This window comes from Triticum urartu, chromosome 6A (assembly GCF_056163025.1).
Source record: "Triticum urartu cultivar PI428250 chromosome 6A, HENAU_Tu73, whole genome shotgun sequence".
NCBI classification, from domain to species: Eukaryota; Viridiplantae; Streptophyta; class Magnoliopsida; order Poales; family Poaceae; genus Triticum; species Triticum urartu.
In genome coordinates, this window is record NC_141878.1 from 223,792,528 (window position 1) to 223,810,192 (window position 17,665).

At 43.7% G+C, this 17,665-nt stretch overlaps 1 protein-coding gene across 1 annotated transcript in view; it reads left to right on the top strand.

The window, feature by feature from the left end:
• LOC147964841 (uncharacterized) overlaps nucleotides 1-16,052 on the top strand; it is a 64,374-nt gene extending 48,322 nt beyond the window's left edge. Inside the window, exons 5-6 of the mRNA XM_087530178.1 lie at nucleotides 15,674-15,809; nucleotides 15,951-16,052. Coding sequence (XP_087386304.1) covers nucleotides 15,674-15,809; nucleotides 15,951-16,052 — 238 coding nt within the window. The remainder of the gene's footprint in view (nucleotides 1-15,673; nucleotides 15,810-15,950) is intronic.
• Nucleotides 16,053-17,665: the final 1,613 nt, after the last annotated feature.

Below are 17,665 nucleotides of genomic sequence, written 5' to 3' on the forward strand. Positions count from 1 at the left end.
TGTCCTCAAGCGAAAAGCCGATAACAATAAATATGTCCTCATGTTTAGAGGTAGAGGGTCGATAAAAATAAAATACGGACATGAAGGCATCATGATTATTCTCATAACAGCAACATATATAGATTTTGTCATATGATTACTTATGTTCAAGTGATGATCTATTCACAATGCAAAAGTATAAATCATAAACCTTATTGGGCTCCGACAAACCATAATCTCAGTCATTGAAGCAATTGCAATTTATCATAACATCAGAAAGAGTCTATGTCAGAGCTAAAAAGCAAGTCCACATACTCAACTATCATTTAGTCCTCCATAAGTGCTAACACTCATGCAATACTTGTGGTTACGGAGTTTTAATCGGACACAGAGAAAGATAGGGGCTTATAGTTTTGCCCCACAACCTTTTACCTCAAGGGTAATGTCAACAATAATGGTTCATGCTCCCCTACATCCAATTAGATATATATATCATGTTCTTTCCAACATGCTGAGCTTGCCAAAGGGTAAAATGAAAAAGAAAAGGTGAAGATCACCATGACTCTTGCATAAGGTAGAAGATAATGATAAAGGATAGGCCCTTCGCAGAGGGAAGCAGAGGTTGCCATGCGCTTTTATGGTTGGATGCATAAAATCTCAATGCGAAAGAACGTCACTTTATATTGCCCCTTGTGATATAAACCTTTATTATGCAGTCCGTCGCTTTTATTACTTCCACATCACAAGATCGTATAAAGATTATTTCTCCCACACCAATCAATCATACATATTTAGAGCAATTTTTATTGCTTTGCACCGATGACAACTTACTTGAAGGATCTTACTCAATCCATAGGTAGATATGGTGGACTCTCATGGCAAAACTGGTTTAAGGGTATTTGGAAGCACAAGTAGTATTTCTACTTGGTGCTGAGAATTTGGCTAGCATGAGGGGGAAAGGCAAGCTCAACAAGTTAGAGGATCCATGACAACATACTTTATCTCAGATATAAGAAAGACATAACTCATTACGTTGTCTTCCTTGTCCAACATCAACTCTTTAGCATGTCATATTTTAATGAGTGCTCCCAATCATAAAAGATGTCAATGATAATATATCTATATGTGAAAACCTCTCTTTCCTTATTACTTCCTATTAATTGCAACAATGACCAAAGCTATGTCTGCCAACTCCCAACAACTTTTAGTCATCATACTCTTTCTATGTGAAGTCATAACTCTCAATAAGATCAATATGAACTTTTTGTTTTTTTATTCTTTTCTTCTTTCTTTTATTCACCCAAGATCATGGCAAAATAATCAAGCCCTTGACTCAACACTAATCTTTATTATATATAGCTCATGGACTCGATTAGAAAGAGAGATCAAAAAGCAAAAATCAAAACTAGATCATGCCATAAACTTTATTCTACTAGATCAAGATACTACTAATAGGATCGAACTAAGAAAAACGATAAAGATAGGAGTTGTGATGGTGATATGATACTGGGGCACCTCCCCCAAGCTTGGCAGTTGCCAAGGCGAGTGCCCATACCCATGTGATTATATCTCCTTTGTCGGTGAAGAAGGTGGAGGTGACAGATAATCGCACATCGAGCGTAAGAGGTCCTCCAGCTTGCGAATAATGCCCTTGAGTGCGACAATATGCTCCTTCAACAAAATATTTTCTTGTGTGAGATACTTGTTTTGTATACGAGCTAACTCAATCATCTTGAAAGCTTCGATCTCAGTTGGGGTAAGAAGGTTATGATCAAGTTGAAGGATGTCTTTTGCTGCCGGAGCTTGATCCTCCGTGGCCTTCTTGATCCTTTCATCCTTATTGACCCTCGTGGGTTCTTCCCTCTTCAGATCTATCTTCATTATCCAAGCATCGTTGTCACCATAGTTGGAGAAGGGAGACGACATGATGCCTAGCCTGGAAAACCCTGACAGAAAATAGCTCGAAACAAGAATAGAGGAGGTTTGCGTGATACGGGAGTCAAAACCTTCGGGAGGTTATATAATGAATTTTTACTGACCAAAATACGTATCGTGCAAGAAAACGGAGTCCGGAAGGCACACGAGGTGCTCGCGAGGTAGGGGGCGTGCCCAGGGGGTAGGGCGCGCCCACCACCCTCGTGGGGCCCTCGTGTCCTTCCCGGACTGCTACTTATTTTTCTATTTTTCTAAATATTCCAAAACGGAGAAATATTGCCTTAAAAATTGTTTTGGAGTTGGTTTACTTACCGTACCACATACCTATTCCTTTTTGGAGTCTGAAACATTCCGGAAAGTGTCCCTTATGTATTCCTCCGGGGTTACGGTTTCAATAATATTGGTTTCAACATTTATGGGATTACCTGAGATATAATGTTTAATTCTTTGACCGTTTACCACCTTCGGATTTGTGCCCTCGAAGTTGTTGATTTTTATGGCACCGGAACGATAGACCTCTTCGATAACATAGGGGCCTTCCCATTTAGAGAGAAGTTTTCCTACAAAAAATCTTAAATGAGAGTTGTATAGCAATACATAATCACCTACGTTAAACTCATGCTTTTGTATCCTTTTGTCATGCCATCTTTTAACTTTTTCTTTAAACAACTTGGCATTTTCATAAGCTTGGGTTCTCCATTCATCAAGTGAGCTAATATCAAATAACCTCTTCTCACCGGCAAGTTTGAAATCATAGTTGATCTCTTTAATAGCCCAATATGCCTTATGTTCTAGTTTGAGAGGTAAGTGACATGCTTTTCCATAAACCATTTTATACGGAGAGATACCCATAGGATTTTTGTATGCAGTTCTATATGCCCATAATGCATCATCAAGTTTCTTAGACCAATTCTTTCTAGACCTATTAATAGTCTTTTGCAAAATTAATTTGAGCTCTCTATTGCTCAACTCTACTTGACCACTAGACTGTGGGTGATAAGGAGATGCAATTCTATGATTAACATCATATTTAGCAAGCATTTTACGGAAGGCGCCATGAATAAAGTGTGAACCACCATCAGTCATTAAATATCTAGGGACTCCAAACCTCGGAAAAATAACTTCTTTAAGCATTTTAATAGAAGTGTTATGATCAACACTACTAGTTGGAATAGCTTCTACCCACTTAGTAACGTAATCAACAGCAACTAGAATATGTGTGTATCCATTAGAGGCAGGAAAAGGTCCCATATAATCAAAGCCCCAAACATCAAACGGTTCAATAACAAGGGAATAATTCATAGGCATTTCTTGACGTCTACTAATATTACCAATTCTTTGACATTCATCACAAGACAATACAAACTTACGGGCATCCTTGAAGAGAGTAGGCCAATAAAAACCAGATTGCAGTACCTTATGTGCAGTTCTATCTCCAGCGTGGTGTCCTCCATAAGACTCGGAATGACACTTGCGTAGGATCTGTTCCTGTTCATGCTCAGGTACACAACGTCTAATAACACCATCTACTCCTTCTTTATAAAGATGTGGGTCATCCCAAAAGTAATGTCTCAAGTCATAGAAAAACTTTTTCTTTTGCTGGTATGTGAAGCTAGGTGGTATAAACTTAGCAACAATATAATTAGCATAATCAGCATACCATGGAGTACTACGGGAAGTACTTATAACATTTAATTGTTCATCAGGAAAGCTATCATTAATAGGCAGTGGGTCATCAAGAATATTTTCTAACCTAGACAAGTTGTCTGCAACGGGGTTCTCAGCTCCCTTTCTATCAACAATATGCAAATCAAATTCTTGTAGCAAGAGAACCCATCTAATAAGTCTAGGTTTAGCATCTTTCTTTTCCATAAGGTATTTAATAGCAGCATGATCAGTTTGAATAGTTACTTTAGAATCAACAATATAAGATCTGAACTTATCACAAGCAAATACAACTGTTAAAAGCTCTTTTTCAGTAGTAGCATAATTTCTTTGAGCATTGTCTAGAGTCTTACTAGCGTAATGAATAACATTTAATTTCTTATCAACTCTTTGCCCTAGAATAGCACCTACAGCATAATCACTAGCATCACACATAATTTCAAAGGGTAAATTCCAATCAGGTGGCTGAACAACAGGTGCAGAGACTAATGCTTTCTTAAGTATTTAAAATGCTTCTACACAATCATCATCAAAGACAAATGGTATATCTTTTTGCAATAAATTAGACAGAGGCCGAGAAATTTTTGAGAAGTCCTTAATGAACCTCCTATAAAATCCAGCGTGACCAAGGAAACTTCTTATACCTTTAATGTCCTTGGGACATGGCATCTTTTCAATAGCATCAACCTTGGCTTTATCAACTTCAATACCTCTTTCAGAAACTTTGTGCCCCAAGACAATACCTTCATTAACCATAAATTGGCACTTTTCCCAATTCAAGACAAGATTAGTTTCTTCACATCTCTGCAAAACTCGATCAAGATTGCTCAAGCAATCATCAAAAGAAGAACCATAGATGGAAAATTCGTCCATGAAAATCTCACAAATCTTTTCACAAAAGTCAGAGAATATAGCCATCATGCATCCTTGAAAGGTAGAAGGTGCATTACATAAACCAAAAGGCATACGTCTATAAGCAAAAGTACCAAAAGGGCATGTAAAAGTAGTCTTAGATTGATCTCTAGCCGACACAGGTATTTGAGAGAAACCAGAATAACCATCTAGAAAGCAATAGTGTGTATGTTTGCATAATATTTCTAGCATTTGATCAATAAAAGGTAAGGGGTAATGATCTTTCTTAGTAGCTTTATTTAATTTGCGGAAATCAATTACCATCCTATAACCTGTGATAATTCTTTGTGGAATCAATTCATCTTTATCATTAGGAACAACAGTAATATCTCCCTTCTTAGGGACACAATGGACAGGACTTACCCACTCACTATCAGCAACGGGATAGATTATACCTGCCTCCATAAGCTTAAGTATTTCTTTTCTTACCACTTCTTTCATTTTAGGATTCAGACGTTGCTGAGGATCACGAAGTGGTTTGGCATCTGCTTCCAAATTTATTTTATGTTGACATAGAGTGGGACTAATGCCCTTAAGATCATCAAGAGTATATCCAATAGCAGCACGATGCTTCTTCAGAGTTTTCAATAATCTTTCTTCTTCATGCTCTAAAAGGTTAGCACTAATAATAACAGGATATATCTTCTTTTCATCAAGATAAGCATATTTAAGATTATCAGGTAACAGTTTAAGCTCAAACACGGGATCACCCTTGGGTGGAGGAGGATCTCCTAAAATTTCAACAGGCAAATTGTGTTGCAGAATAGGTTCCTGTTTACAGAATACTTCATCTATTTCTCTTCTTTCATTCCTGAACATATCATTTTCATGGTCTAGCAAATAGTGTTCTAAAGGATCACTAGGAGGTACAGAAATAGAAGCAAGACCAATAATTTCATCCTCACTAGGAAATTCTTCATCACGATGTTGTTTACTAAATTTAGAAAAAATAAACTCATGAACCAAATCATCCAAGCCAATAGTAACAACATTCTTTTCACAATCTATCCTAGCATTAACAGTGTTCAAGAAGGATCTACCAAATATAATGGGACAAAAGCTATCTTGCGGAGAAGTAAGAACAAGAAAATCAGCAGGATATTTAGTTTTCCCACACAAGACTTGAACATCTCTAACAATTCCAATTGGTGAAATAGTATCTCTATTGGCAAGTTTAATTGTGACATCAATACCTTCTAACTCAGTAGGTGCAATTTCATTCTTAATTTCTTCGTATAAATATGCGGTATAACACTAGCACTCGCACCCATATCACATAAGCCATGATAACAATGGTCTCCTATTTTAGCAGAAATAACAAGCACGCCTACCACAGGTCTATGTTTATCTTTAGCACAAGGTTTAGCAATTCTAGCAGTTTCACCTTCGAACTGAATAACATGCCCATCAATATTATCAGATAACAGATCTTTAACAATAGCAATATTAGGTTCTACTTTAACTTGCTTAGGAGGTGTATAAGTTCTAATATTGCTTTTACGAACAACAGTTGAAGCTTTAGCATGATCCTTTACTCTAACAGCAAAAGGTGGTTTCTCAACATAAGAAGTAGGAACAATAGGATCATTATAAGTGACAGTCTTTTCTTCAACTTTAATAGGTGCAGCTACTTTTACTTCTATGGGAGGATGATATTTAAACCACTTCTCCTTAGGGAGATCAACATAAGTAGCAAAAGATTCACAGAAAGAAGCTACTATCTTAGAGTCAAGTCCATATTTAGTGCTAAACTTACAGAAAATATAGGTGTCCATAAAAGATTTAACACAATCAAACTTCGGTGTCATACCTGACTCCTTACCTTCGTCGAGGTCCCAATCTTTAGAGTTGCGTTTAATTCTATCCAATAAAGTCCATCTAAATTCAATAGTCTTCACCATAAAAGAGCCAGCACAAGAAGTATCGAGCATGGTGCGATTGTTTTTAGAAAGCCGAGCATATAAATTTTGAATAATCATTTCTCTTGAGAGCTCATGATTGGGGCATGAATATAACATTGATTTAAGCCTCCCCCAAGATTGAGCGATGCTTTCTCCTTCGCGAGGCCAGAAATTATATATATAATTGCGATCACGGTGAACAAGATGCATAGGGTAATACTTTTGATGAAATTCCAACTTCAATCTTTTATAGTCCCATGATCTCATATCATCACATAGCCTATACCATATCAATGCGTCTCCCTTCAAAGATAAAGGGAAGACCTTCTTCTTAGCAACATCATCGGGTATACCTGCAAGCTTAAATAATCCACAAACTTCATCCACATATATTAAGTGCTCACCAGGATGCTTTGTTCCATCTCCTGTAAAAGGGTTAGCTAGCAGTTTTTCCATCATACCCGAAGGAAATTCAGAAGGAGTTTCATCTTCAATAGGTTCAGTAGGTTGAGGAGAAACTCTTGGCTCTACTGGACGGGGTGAAGATACCCCGAACAAGCTCCTCAGAGAATTACTTTCCATAGTAACAAGTGATAGTAAATTTCAGCACAATATATAAATTTTTCCTTACCAAATTCCACCTACCAAAGGCGCTACACTCCCCGGCAACGGCGCCAGAAAAGAGTCTTGATGACCCACAAGTATAGGGGATCTATCGTAGTCCTTTTGATAAGTAAGAGTGTCAAACCCAACGAGGAGCAGAAGGAAATGATAAGCGGTTTTCAACAAGGTATTCTCTGCAAGTACTGAAATAAGTGGTAACAGATAGTTTTGTGATAAGATAAATTGTAACGAGCAACAAGTAACAAAAGTAAATAAAGTGCAGCAAGGTGGCCCAATCCTTTTTGTAGCAAAGGACAAGCCGTAACAAACTCTTATAATAGGAAAAGCGCTCCCGAGGACACATGGGAATATCATCAAGCTAGTTTTCGTCACGTTCATATGATTCGCGTTCGATACTTTGATAATTTGATATGTGGGTGGACCAGTGCTTGGGTGATGTTCTTACTTGAACAAGCATCCCACTTATAATTAACCTCTATTGCAAGCATCCGCAACTACAACAAAATTATTAAGGTAAACCTAACCATAGCATGAAACATATGGATCCAAATCAGCCCCTTACGAAGCAACGCATAAAATAGGGTTTAAGCTTCTGTCACTCTAGCAACCCATCATCTACTTATTACTTCCCAATGCCTTCCTCTAGGCCCAAATAATGGTGAAGTGTTATGTAGTCGACGTTCACATAACACCACTAGAGGCTAGACAACATACATCTTATCAAAATATCAAACGAATACCAAATTCACATGACTACTAATAGCAAGACTTCTCCCTTGTCCTCAGGAACAAATGTAATTACTCACAAAGCATATTCATGTTCATAATCAGAGGGGTAATAATATGCATATAGGATCTGAACATATGATCTTCCACCAATAAACCAACTAGCATCAACTACAAGGAGTAATCAACACTACTAGCAACCTACTAGCACCAATCCCGGACTTTGAGACAAGAATTGGATACAAGAGATGAACTAGGGTTTGGAGATGAGATGGTGCTGGTAAAGATGTTGATGGAGATTGCCCTCTCCCAATGAGAGGAGCGTTGGTGATGACGATGGTGATGATTTCCCCCTCCGGGAGGGAAGTATCCCCGGCAGAACAGCTCTATCGGAGCTCTAGATTGGATCTGCCAAGGTTCCACCTCGTGGCAGCGGAGTCTCGTCCCGAAAGGTTGCTTCTGGTTTTTTCTCATCGAAAGACTTCATATAGGAGAAGATGGATGTCGGAGAGCCACCAGGGGGCCCACGAGGTAGGGGGCGCACCCTAGGGGGGGCGCCCCCCACCCTCGTGAGCAGGGTGTGGGCCCACTGGCCTTCATCTTTGGCAAGGTTTTTTCTTTATTTATTTTAAGACGTTCTATGGAGTTTTAGGACTTTTGGAGTTGCGCAGAATAGGTCTCTAATATTTGCTCCTTTTCTAGCCCAGAATTCCAACTGCCGGCGTTCTCCCTCCTTATGTAAACCTTGTAAAATAAGAGAGAATAGCCATAAGTATTGTGACATAAAGTGAAATAACAGCCCATAATGCAATAAATATCGATATAAAAGCATGATACAAAATGGACATATCAAGTGCCCGTATGAGAAGCGGGAAGACAATGGTGGCAAGCTCATCCGAAAGGACAAGGCCAAGTCGTTCCCCAACAAGAGCAACTTCACCAAGAAGACTCCTCCCAAGGCATTGGTGGTACAAGAAAAGTACAATGAGGATGATGACGATGATGAAGGTGATGAGTCGGTTGCCATGGCCTCCGTTGCCATTGCGACGACTCCACGGGTGTCTCTCTTCGACTCACCCAATGAGAGCATCACCGCCAAGTGCCTCATGGCTAAAGCCACCAACAAGGTAACCCCCAACGTCAAAACTACCATCATTAATCATCCTTCTCCGACGGATAGCATTAATGAACTTGAGGGAGCTAATGTGGAGGCAAATGAGTTTGAGGCCTTTATGGGCAAACTTAAGGGAAAATCCAAGAAGTACTTTGTTGCTCTCTTGGAACAACTTGCTGAAGCCAATGACATGATCGAGGCTCACGAAGATACCATCACTAAGATGGAAGGGCATAGTCGTGACTATGATGATGAGATTTCGGGTCTTTCCAATGCTCTTGAGGAAGAGCGTGGTCTTCGTTTGGCTCTTGAGGAGTCACACAACGTTGATCATGCTAAATTAAAGAAAGATTATGATCATGTCCTCATGGTTTCTCATGTGCTAAACTCCGAGAAGGCCGAACTGGAGGTTGATCTTGCTAGACTCAAAGAGGAGTTTGATCTACTTGACAAGGCTCACAAGGTCTTGAAGGGTGCTCATGCTAGCCTCAAAGAGTCTCATGAACAACTTCAAGTAAAGCTAACCAAGGAAAAAAGGCACTTTTCCTCGTATGATGTTATTTGATAATGCAAATGCTACTAACCCATGTTGTGAGCATGTGCATCTTGTTGAGGAGAACGCTAAGCTAAAGGGGCAACTTGAGAGAGGTCTTGCGACTTGCATACAAGGCAAGAAGAACCTCAACGACCTCTTGATCAACCAAAAGGGAGTTGTGGCCAAGGAAGGGGTTGGGTACGTGCCCGAGTCCAAGAACAAGAAGAAGAATGACAAGACCAAACGACCTCCTCCTCTCATGCAAACCTTTGTGAAGGAGGGAGAGAGTGCCTCTGAGGATAAGAGGAAGAACAATGCGAAGGGTGGCATTGTCAAAAAGGGCAATGCCACTCCTCGCATCAAAGCCGGCGACTTTAATCCTTCTTATGTGTTATGTCATGCTAGTGATGGGCATGTCTATGCCAAATTCATTCGTTCTCCTCATGAATACATTGAATGGTCTATTTGGGTTCCAAAGACCCTTGTTACTAACATCAAAGGACCCATTACAAAATGGTTACCTAAAACCAAGCATTAATCTCTTGTAGGTGTTTGCTTCCGGTGGGGGATCATGGTTGCTCGATAGCGGAGCTACAAATCATATGACCGGAAGCAAGGACTTGGTGGTGGACGTGCACAAGATTCCATCTATGCCCACCAATGTCGAGTGGGGTGACGCCTCATCCTCTAAGGTATTGGGACTTGGCAAGGTGGTCATATCTCATGATCTCACGATCGAGAAGGTCATGCTTGTTGAGTCCCTTGCATACAATTTACTTTCCGTTCGTCAACTTGCAATCATGGGCTTTGCCACTTTCTTTGATATCGATACTGTGGCCCTCTTGTGGAGCAAGACTCTTAAAGTAGCCTTTGTTGGGCATGTCGAGAACGGTCTATATGTGATTAACTTTTCGGAGCGACCCACTAAGACCGCGACATGCCTAATGGCTAAAGTTGATGTGGGATGGCTTTGGCATCACCGTCTAGCCCATGTCAATATGATATCTTTGCAAAGTCTTCTCAAGGGGGACCATGTCCGTGGACTAACGAATGTTAGTTCTGCTAAAGATCGTGCTTGCAGTGCTTGTATCAAAGGAAAGCTCCATGAGAAGGCTCACCCTCCCACGACTATCATTTACTCAAAGAGGCCTTTGGATCTCCTTCACATGGATCTCTTTGGGCCTCCATCCTTCGATAGTCTTGGGGGTAGGAAGTATTGCTTGGTGATTGTGGATGACTACTCAAGATACACTTGGGTGTATTTCCTCAAGAGGAAGAGCGAGACCCAACAAACCGTCATTGACTTTGCAAATGAAGCACAACGTCAACACAATGCAAAGATCTTGACAATAAGAAGCGACAACGACACCGAGTTCAAGAACTACACCTTGGATGAGTTTCTTAGTGATGAGGGGATCAAGCATCAATATTCCGCACCTTACACCCCTCAACAAAACGTGTTGTGGAGAGGAAGAACCGGACGTTGATGGATGCGGCAAGGACCATGATGGCAGAGTTCAAGTCTCCGTACAACTTTTGGGCCGAATCCATCAATACCGCGTGTCATGCATCCAATCGGCTCTACCTCCGCAAGGGCTTGAACAAGACTCCATATGAGATACTCGTCGGTAACAAGCCCAACCTCAAGTACTTTCGGGTGTTCGGGTGTAAGTGTTTCATTCTCAAGAAAGGTGTTCGGTTGCCTAAATTTGAGGCTAGAGCTTATGAGGGCATATTTGTTGGTTATGCTACAAACTCTCATGCTTACCGTGTCCTCAATAAATCCACGGGACTTATTGAGGAGACATGTAACGTGAAGTTTGATGAGAATAACGGCTCCCAAGTGGAGCAAAGTGGCACTTGTGATGTAGATGATGAAATTCCTCCTCAAGCCATAAGAAGAATGGGTGTTGGCTTTATCCTACCCATTGAGGAACCCCCTGTGACCGAAGGAGAAGGACAATGCTCCACTCAAGTGGAGCCATCACCAACCCAAGGCCCACACGCTTCCGAAGAACAACATGAAATCCCTCATCCTCAAGAACATGACCAAGGGCAAGATCATGCTCAAGACGGTGTTGACACATCAAGTGATGCCCAAGGTCAAGTTCTCTCCTCTGAGCAAGTTCAAGAACAATAACAAGCTCAAGACGACGCTCAAGATGATCAAGTGACCACTCCTCGTCTCACCCCCGAGGAGGAATTGGAGCGTCGTGCCGCCAAGGTTGCTTCCAAGCTCTCCGCCAAGGATCATCTCATGACGAATGTGCTTGGAAGCTTAAGAAAGTGGGTAAGCACTCGTAGACAATTAGCAACTATTGTGAGCATCACGCGTTTGTCTCTTGTGTCGAACCCCACAAGGTCTATGAGGCACTAGAAGATCTGGATTGGCTCAATGCCATGCATGAAGAACTCAACAACTTTGAGCGCAACAAAGTGTGGAGATTGGTGCCAAGACTGACAGGGAACCACAATGTCATTGGAACCAAGTGGATATTTAAGAACAAGCAAGATGCCCATGGGATTATCATTCGCAGCGAGGCTCGTTTGGTAGCACAAGGCTACTCCCAAGTCGATGGTATTGACTACGGTGAAACCTTTGCTCCCGTTGCTCGTCTTGAATCTATTCGCATGTTGATTGCATATGCTTCTCATCATAACTTTAAGTTACAACAAATGGATGTGAAGAGTGCTTTTCTTAATGGTCCCATTAATGAATTGGTTTATGTCAAGCAACCCCCCGGGTTCGAGGATCCCTACTTTCCCGATCATGTGTATCAACTCGATAAGGCACTCTATGGCCTTAAACAAGCCCCACATGCGTGGTATGACCACCTTACCGAGTTGTTACAAGACCGTGGTTTTGAAGTTGGGCTAATCGACCCCACTCTTTTTACTAAGAAAGTCAAAGGGGAGTTGTTTGTGTGCCAATTATATGTTGATGATATTATCTTTGGTTCCCGTAACAAAGCTTTCAACGAGGAATTTGCCGTTCTCATGACCTCAAAGTTCGAGATGTCTTCCATGGGAGAATTGAAGTTCTTTCTAGGGTTCGAAGTGAAGCAAAGAAGAGAAGGAACCTTCATCAACCAAGCCAAATATACTCAAGACATGCTCAAGAGATTCAAGCTAAGTGATGTCAAGCCGGCTTCCACTCCAATGCCCACCAAGTGCCAACTTGACATAGATCCCAATGGTAAAGCGGAGGATCAAAAGGTATATCGCTCCATGATAGGCTCATTGATCTACCTTTGTGCATCTAGACCGAATATCATGTTGAGTGTGGGAATTTGTGCACGGTTTCAAGCCGCACCTAAGGAAAGTCACTATGTAGCGGTCAAACGAATCTTTCAATATTTGGCTCATACCCCAAACTTTGGCTTATGGTATCCAAGAGGAGCAAACTTCAAGCTTGTAGGGTATTCGGATTCCGATTGGGCGGGAGACAAAGTGGATAGGAAGTCCACTTCCAGAGGGTGCCAATTCCTTGGTTGCTCTTTGGTAAGTTGGTCTTCCAAAAAGCAAAGTTGTGTGTCTCTCTCGTCCACCGAAGCGGAGTATGTGGCGGCCGGTAGTTGTTGTGCACAACTCTTATGGATGAGGCAAACTTTAAAGGATTACGGTGTCATTCGTGACAAAGTGCCTCTTTGGTGTGACAATGAAAGTGCCATCAAGATCTCTCTCAACCCGGTGCAACACTTCAAGATGAAGCACATTGAGATCCGGTATCACTTCATCCGGGATCACATTAGGCGAGGAGAGATTGAGCTCAACTATGTCAACACTCATGACAACCTTGCACATATTTTCACGAAGCCCTTGGATGAAGCAAGATTTCGCGAGTTAAGACATGAGCTAAATATCATTGATTCGAGCAATGTTGCTTGAACCCTTGCACACCACACCACACTCAACTTGTTGTCTTGTTTAGATGTAGGCATGGACATAGGGGGAGTGTTATTCTCTCAATGAACTCTCCCTCCCCCCATTATGCATAAATTGATCAAGTCTTTCACATTAGTCATGTTTGATGGTACTTGTGCTTCGAAGACGAGGTTTGGTCATGGACCCAAGGATAATTCTTCGTGGTGCCATACCAATTGACTCAAACATAGGTGGCTACGGCCACCGCCCTCTCTTTGGGGAGGTGGTGTCTCGTGGTTGTTTTGTTTTGTCGTTTGCCTTTCTGCCTTTGTGTGTAGCGTGGTCTTGTGGTGTCGTGTTGCCTCGGAGTGTTCGTGCAAAGACCTCATTTTTCGTGTGCTTGAAACATGCATCTTCTTGAGCCCACGGTACTATCGCAGCTTGCCGCGGTACTACCGCTTTGAGAGGCACGGTACTACCGCGCCAGAGCGCGGTACTACCGCTCAGGCGCGGTACTTCCGCCGAGCGGTACTACTGCGATGAGGCACGGTACTACCGCGCCGTCGAGTGAGCGTGGGGGTTATGACTCGGGCAGGGGAGTTACAACTCCCCATACCCATTCACTCGTCTCTCTCCCCACATCTCTCTCTCTCTCTTGCTCAAGAACGGCGCCGGAGGTCCTCGCCGGATCTCCGTCTCCGGCCACTCTCCTCGGATTCCGACCGGTGGGATCGTTCCCCACCACTTCCTCTTGCCATGGACCAAGGTTTTTCCCCAAATCCCCCTTTTTCTTGGTTGTTCTCTCGCTTCTAGGTTTTTGGGGAGATGCTTTTTGTTCTTGAGATTTTAGGCCAAATCTGTGCAAGAGTAGGTTGTAGGAGAGTCGTGTTGCGTAGGAATCATACTTGATATGTTGTCTTGTGGTAGATTTGTCCAACCATAGTACCGCCGTGATTTCGTGGGCTTTTCTCAGATTTGAACTAGTTCGGATCTGACACGGTGCGGTACTACCGTGTCTCATGTGCGGTACTACCGCTCATGCGGTACTACCGCCCATCAGGTGTGGTACTACCACGCTAGCTCATGCGGTACTACCACCCATCAGACGCGGTACTACCGCGCTTGCTGAGGCACTAAGCTTGTACTACCGCTCCTAGACACGGTACTACCGTGACCTTACACGGTACTACCGCAACTAAAAGCAGTACTACGATCTTAGTTCCACAGCACTTGGCAGTACTACCATAGGGGTCAAATCTCTCTCTAGGCAATTATCTTGTGTGCTCTCTACATGTTTCTTTTGCTTTGTTGTGGTCTTTCCATTGATCCTTCTGGCTTGTCGTGGGTGTTTTGCATTTTGTGTCTCAGGTGGTGGCTCTCGCCGTTCCAATCCAAGTCGTGACACTGGCTCCAAGCATCTGCGCAACCCCCAAGATGAAGCCCCAGAGGGCTCCAATGCCCCCAAGCGCAATGTCAAGACCACTGCCAGCAAGCAAAAGGAACCTGCTAAGGGCATGGACGATATTTCAGTATCTGAGTATGTCGAACACCGGAAGAACAATCCCTATGTGAATCCTCGGGCTACCCTCAGAGGCACCGAGTTGTTCTGGACCAAGCAACAGGTCCTCATCTATCTGGATGTGATCAAGAACAAGCAGAATACCTTCGTGGATGTCAAGTGGATAGACATGAATCACATGCGGAAGGACAAGTTTCGTGACTATTTTGGAGAGGCTCTGGACTTGGTGGAGCAGTTTGCTATTGAGCCGGTGATCTCCTTTCACCGTGACTATGACCCTGAGCTTATCTATCAGTTCTTTGCCTCAGTTTAGTTTCATCCCGGGGATGAGCGGAGGATGACCTGGATGACCAACGGCTGTCAGCTGTCTGCTACATGGAAGGAGTTCATGGATCTGCTTCACATTCTTGATGACGGGCTTCTCACCCCCGTTGGTGTTCGCCCCCACGCCAACTCTGAGTCTGCCAACAAGAACCTGCTTCAGCCATTCCTTGTTGAGAAGGTGCTCCCCAATGGCAAGTCAACTTGGGTGCTGAACTCCTTTCTGGATATCATGCATTGCATCTTCCGCAACACTCTGTTCCCACGCATTGGCGACAAGGACAAGGTTCATTCTTATCTAGTGGACATGTTGCTCCTGTGTGCAGAGGCACATTCTTCTCAGACTCAGCCACTTGATGTCTCACACATCATGTGGTGTGGGCTTCGGCTTGCGGTGTTCACTCGCAAGGTACCTATCTATGGACCGTACCTGTTTCTGTTGCTCTCCACAGCTTGGGAGAAGATGTCCCTGGTGATGAGTTCCTTGCTCCAGACTGGATTCGCCATGAGTCCATCAGCCTCCGCGTCAAGCCCAACTAGGCCAACACCACTACCCGTGCTGAGGCCTCTTCTGCTAGGAGGGCTGTTGGTGAGGAGGAGGCTGCTGCTGAGAATATTGCTGAGGATCGTGCTGCTAGGTCTACCACACCTTCCTCTGAGCCGTCATGGGCCAAGAAGTTAAAGGACAAGATGAAGACTCTCTTCTACATGCAGGTAAAGGGACAGTACAGGACTCACGTGGCAGACAAGGAGAGTCGCCGCCGTGACAAGAAGGTTAAGAGGCTCTTTGGAGAGGATGTGTTTGGAGGTTCTGAGGATGTCATCACACCTGAGGCTGCCTGGATGACGAAGCAGGGATACAAGTGGACCAGTTCAGAGGAAGACATCGAGGAGCCCGTCCCCGCCGCTGAGTCTGATGAGGAGCATGAGGAGCAGTGGGACGACTTCTCTGCCTGAGCCACCCCGTGTGTGTAGGTGTCCTCTCTGCCTTTTCGGCGTCTCGATGCCAAAGGGGGAGAGAGTGTAGGGATTTGCGTTGTGTCGTTCTTGGTGTGTTTGTTTGCTTTATCGTTTGAACCTCATTTGCTTTTGTTTGGTTTGTGCCTTCGAGACCTATCCTACATATGGTGTAAGACATATGCACTCTATCTATCTTAGTTAACTTATGTTTGTGCTATCTTGTCTAGTGATAGCCTTCCTATTACTAGATATGCCTTGTCTCTATAATATAGGGGGAGCTTTGATCCTAGTATGTGTGCCGTGCAGTCCAAAGCACTCATCTAGGTGGCACACATCTAGGGGGAGCACGTCTATATTCTAGAGAGGAGGGGTTTGCGGTTGCTTAATATTTTTTCCTTCTGCAAATCCCGTATTGTCATCAATCCACCAAAAAGGGGGAGATTGTAAGGGCACATTTATCCCTAAGGTGTTTTGGTGATTGATGACAACGCATTTGTGGACTAATCGTGTGCCTTGAGTATCCCGGACTTTTCATCGCTAGGCACAAGACGGTTGGGTGCCCCTCGAAGACTGTTGAAGACGGCGTCTTTTCTACGTTTCTTTTTGGTGGATTTGAGTCGTAGGAAAGCCGTACTATTAAGAGGGGGTCCGCGTCGGAAAGGTTTGGGTGGAATCATCACGTACACGTCTCTTTCTAGTCCCCTCCTTTTCCCCTGGAGCTTCCTCCGCTTTCTCGCCTCCTTAGTTCTGGCTACTGAGTTGGCTCGCGGTAGTACTGCTCCCAGGAGAGCGGTATTACCGTAGGCACCAGCGGTAGTACCGTGTGGTGGCGCGGTAGTACCACAGGTGCCCACGGTAGTACCGCTCCCCTGGAGCTGCACTACCGTTGCCCACCAGGCTAGTACCGCTCCTTCGCGGTAGTAGGGGCGGATGTAATTTTTTACATCCGCACCTACCGTGGTAGTACTGCTTTCGCTCCGCGGTAGTACCGTGCTATGTTTTCAGGCAGTAGTACCGCCCCTCAGCAGTACTACTGTGTCGGGTTTTTGCTTCTTCCGTTTCTTTGCGGAAGTAGGCACGGATGTTTCCTCCCCCCTGGCTAGGGGATTTCTTCCTTGTGGTAGTATCGCATGGCGGCGCGGTAGTAGCGCGCTCGCGGAAGTACCTCCCTCAGCTCCTGCGCGTCAGATCGAACCTTGCTGTTGCTGGGGTTGCGGCAGTACCGCGGGCCTGTATGGTAGTACCGCATGACCGTGCGGTAGTACCGCTTGGAAGCAAGCGGTAGTACCGCGCGTCCCTGCGGTAGTACCGCTGGCCTGGTGCGGTAGTACCGCTGGCCGCGGGCTGGTAGGTGGATAACGGTTGGATCTTTGTCCTACACTATTTAAGGGGTCCCCTTCTTCCCCGTTGACTCATCTCTTCCAACCCAAAGCTCCATTGTTGCTCCAAGCTTCATTTTCGCCCGATCTCACTCCCTAGCTAATCAAACTTGTTGATTTGCTCGAGAGTGGTTGAGAAGGCCTCGATCCACACTTCCACCAAGAGAAATTTGATTCCCCCCACTAATCCCTTGCGGATATTGTTACTCTTGGGTGTTTGAGCATCCTAGA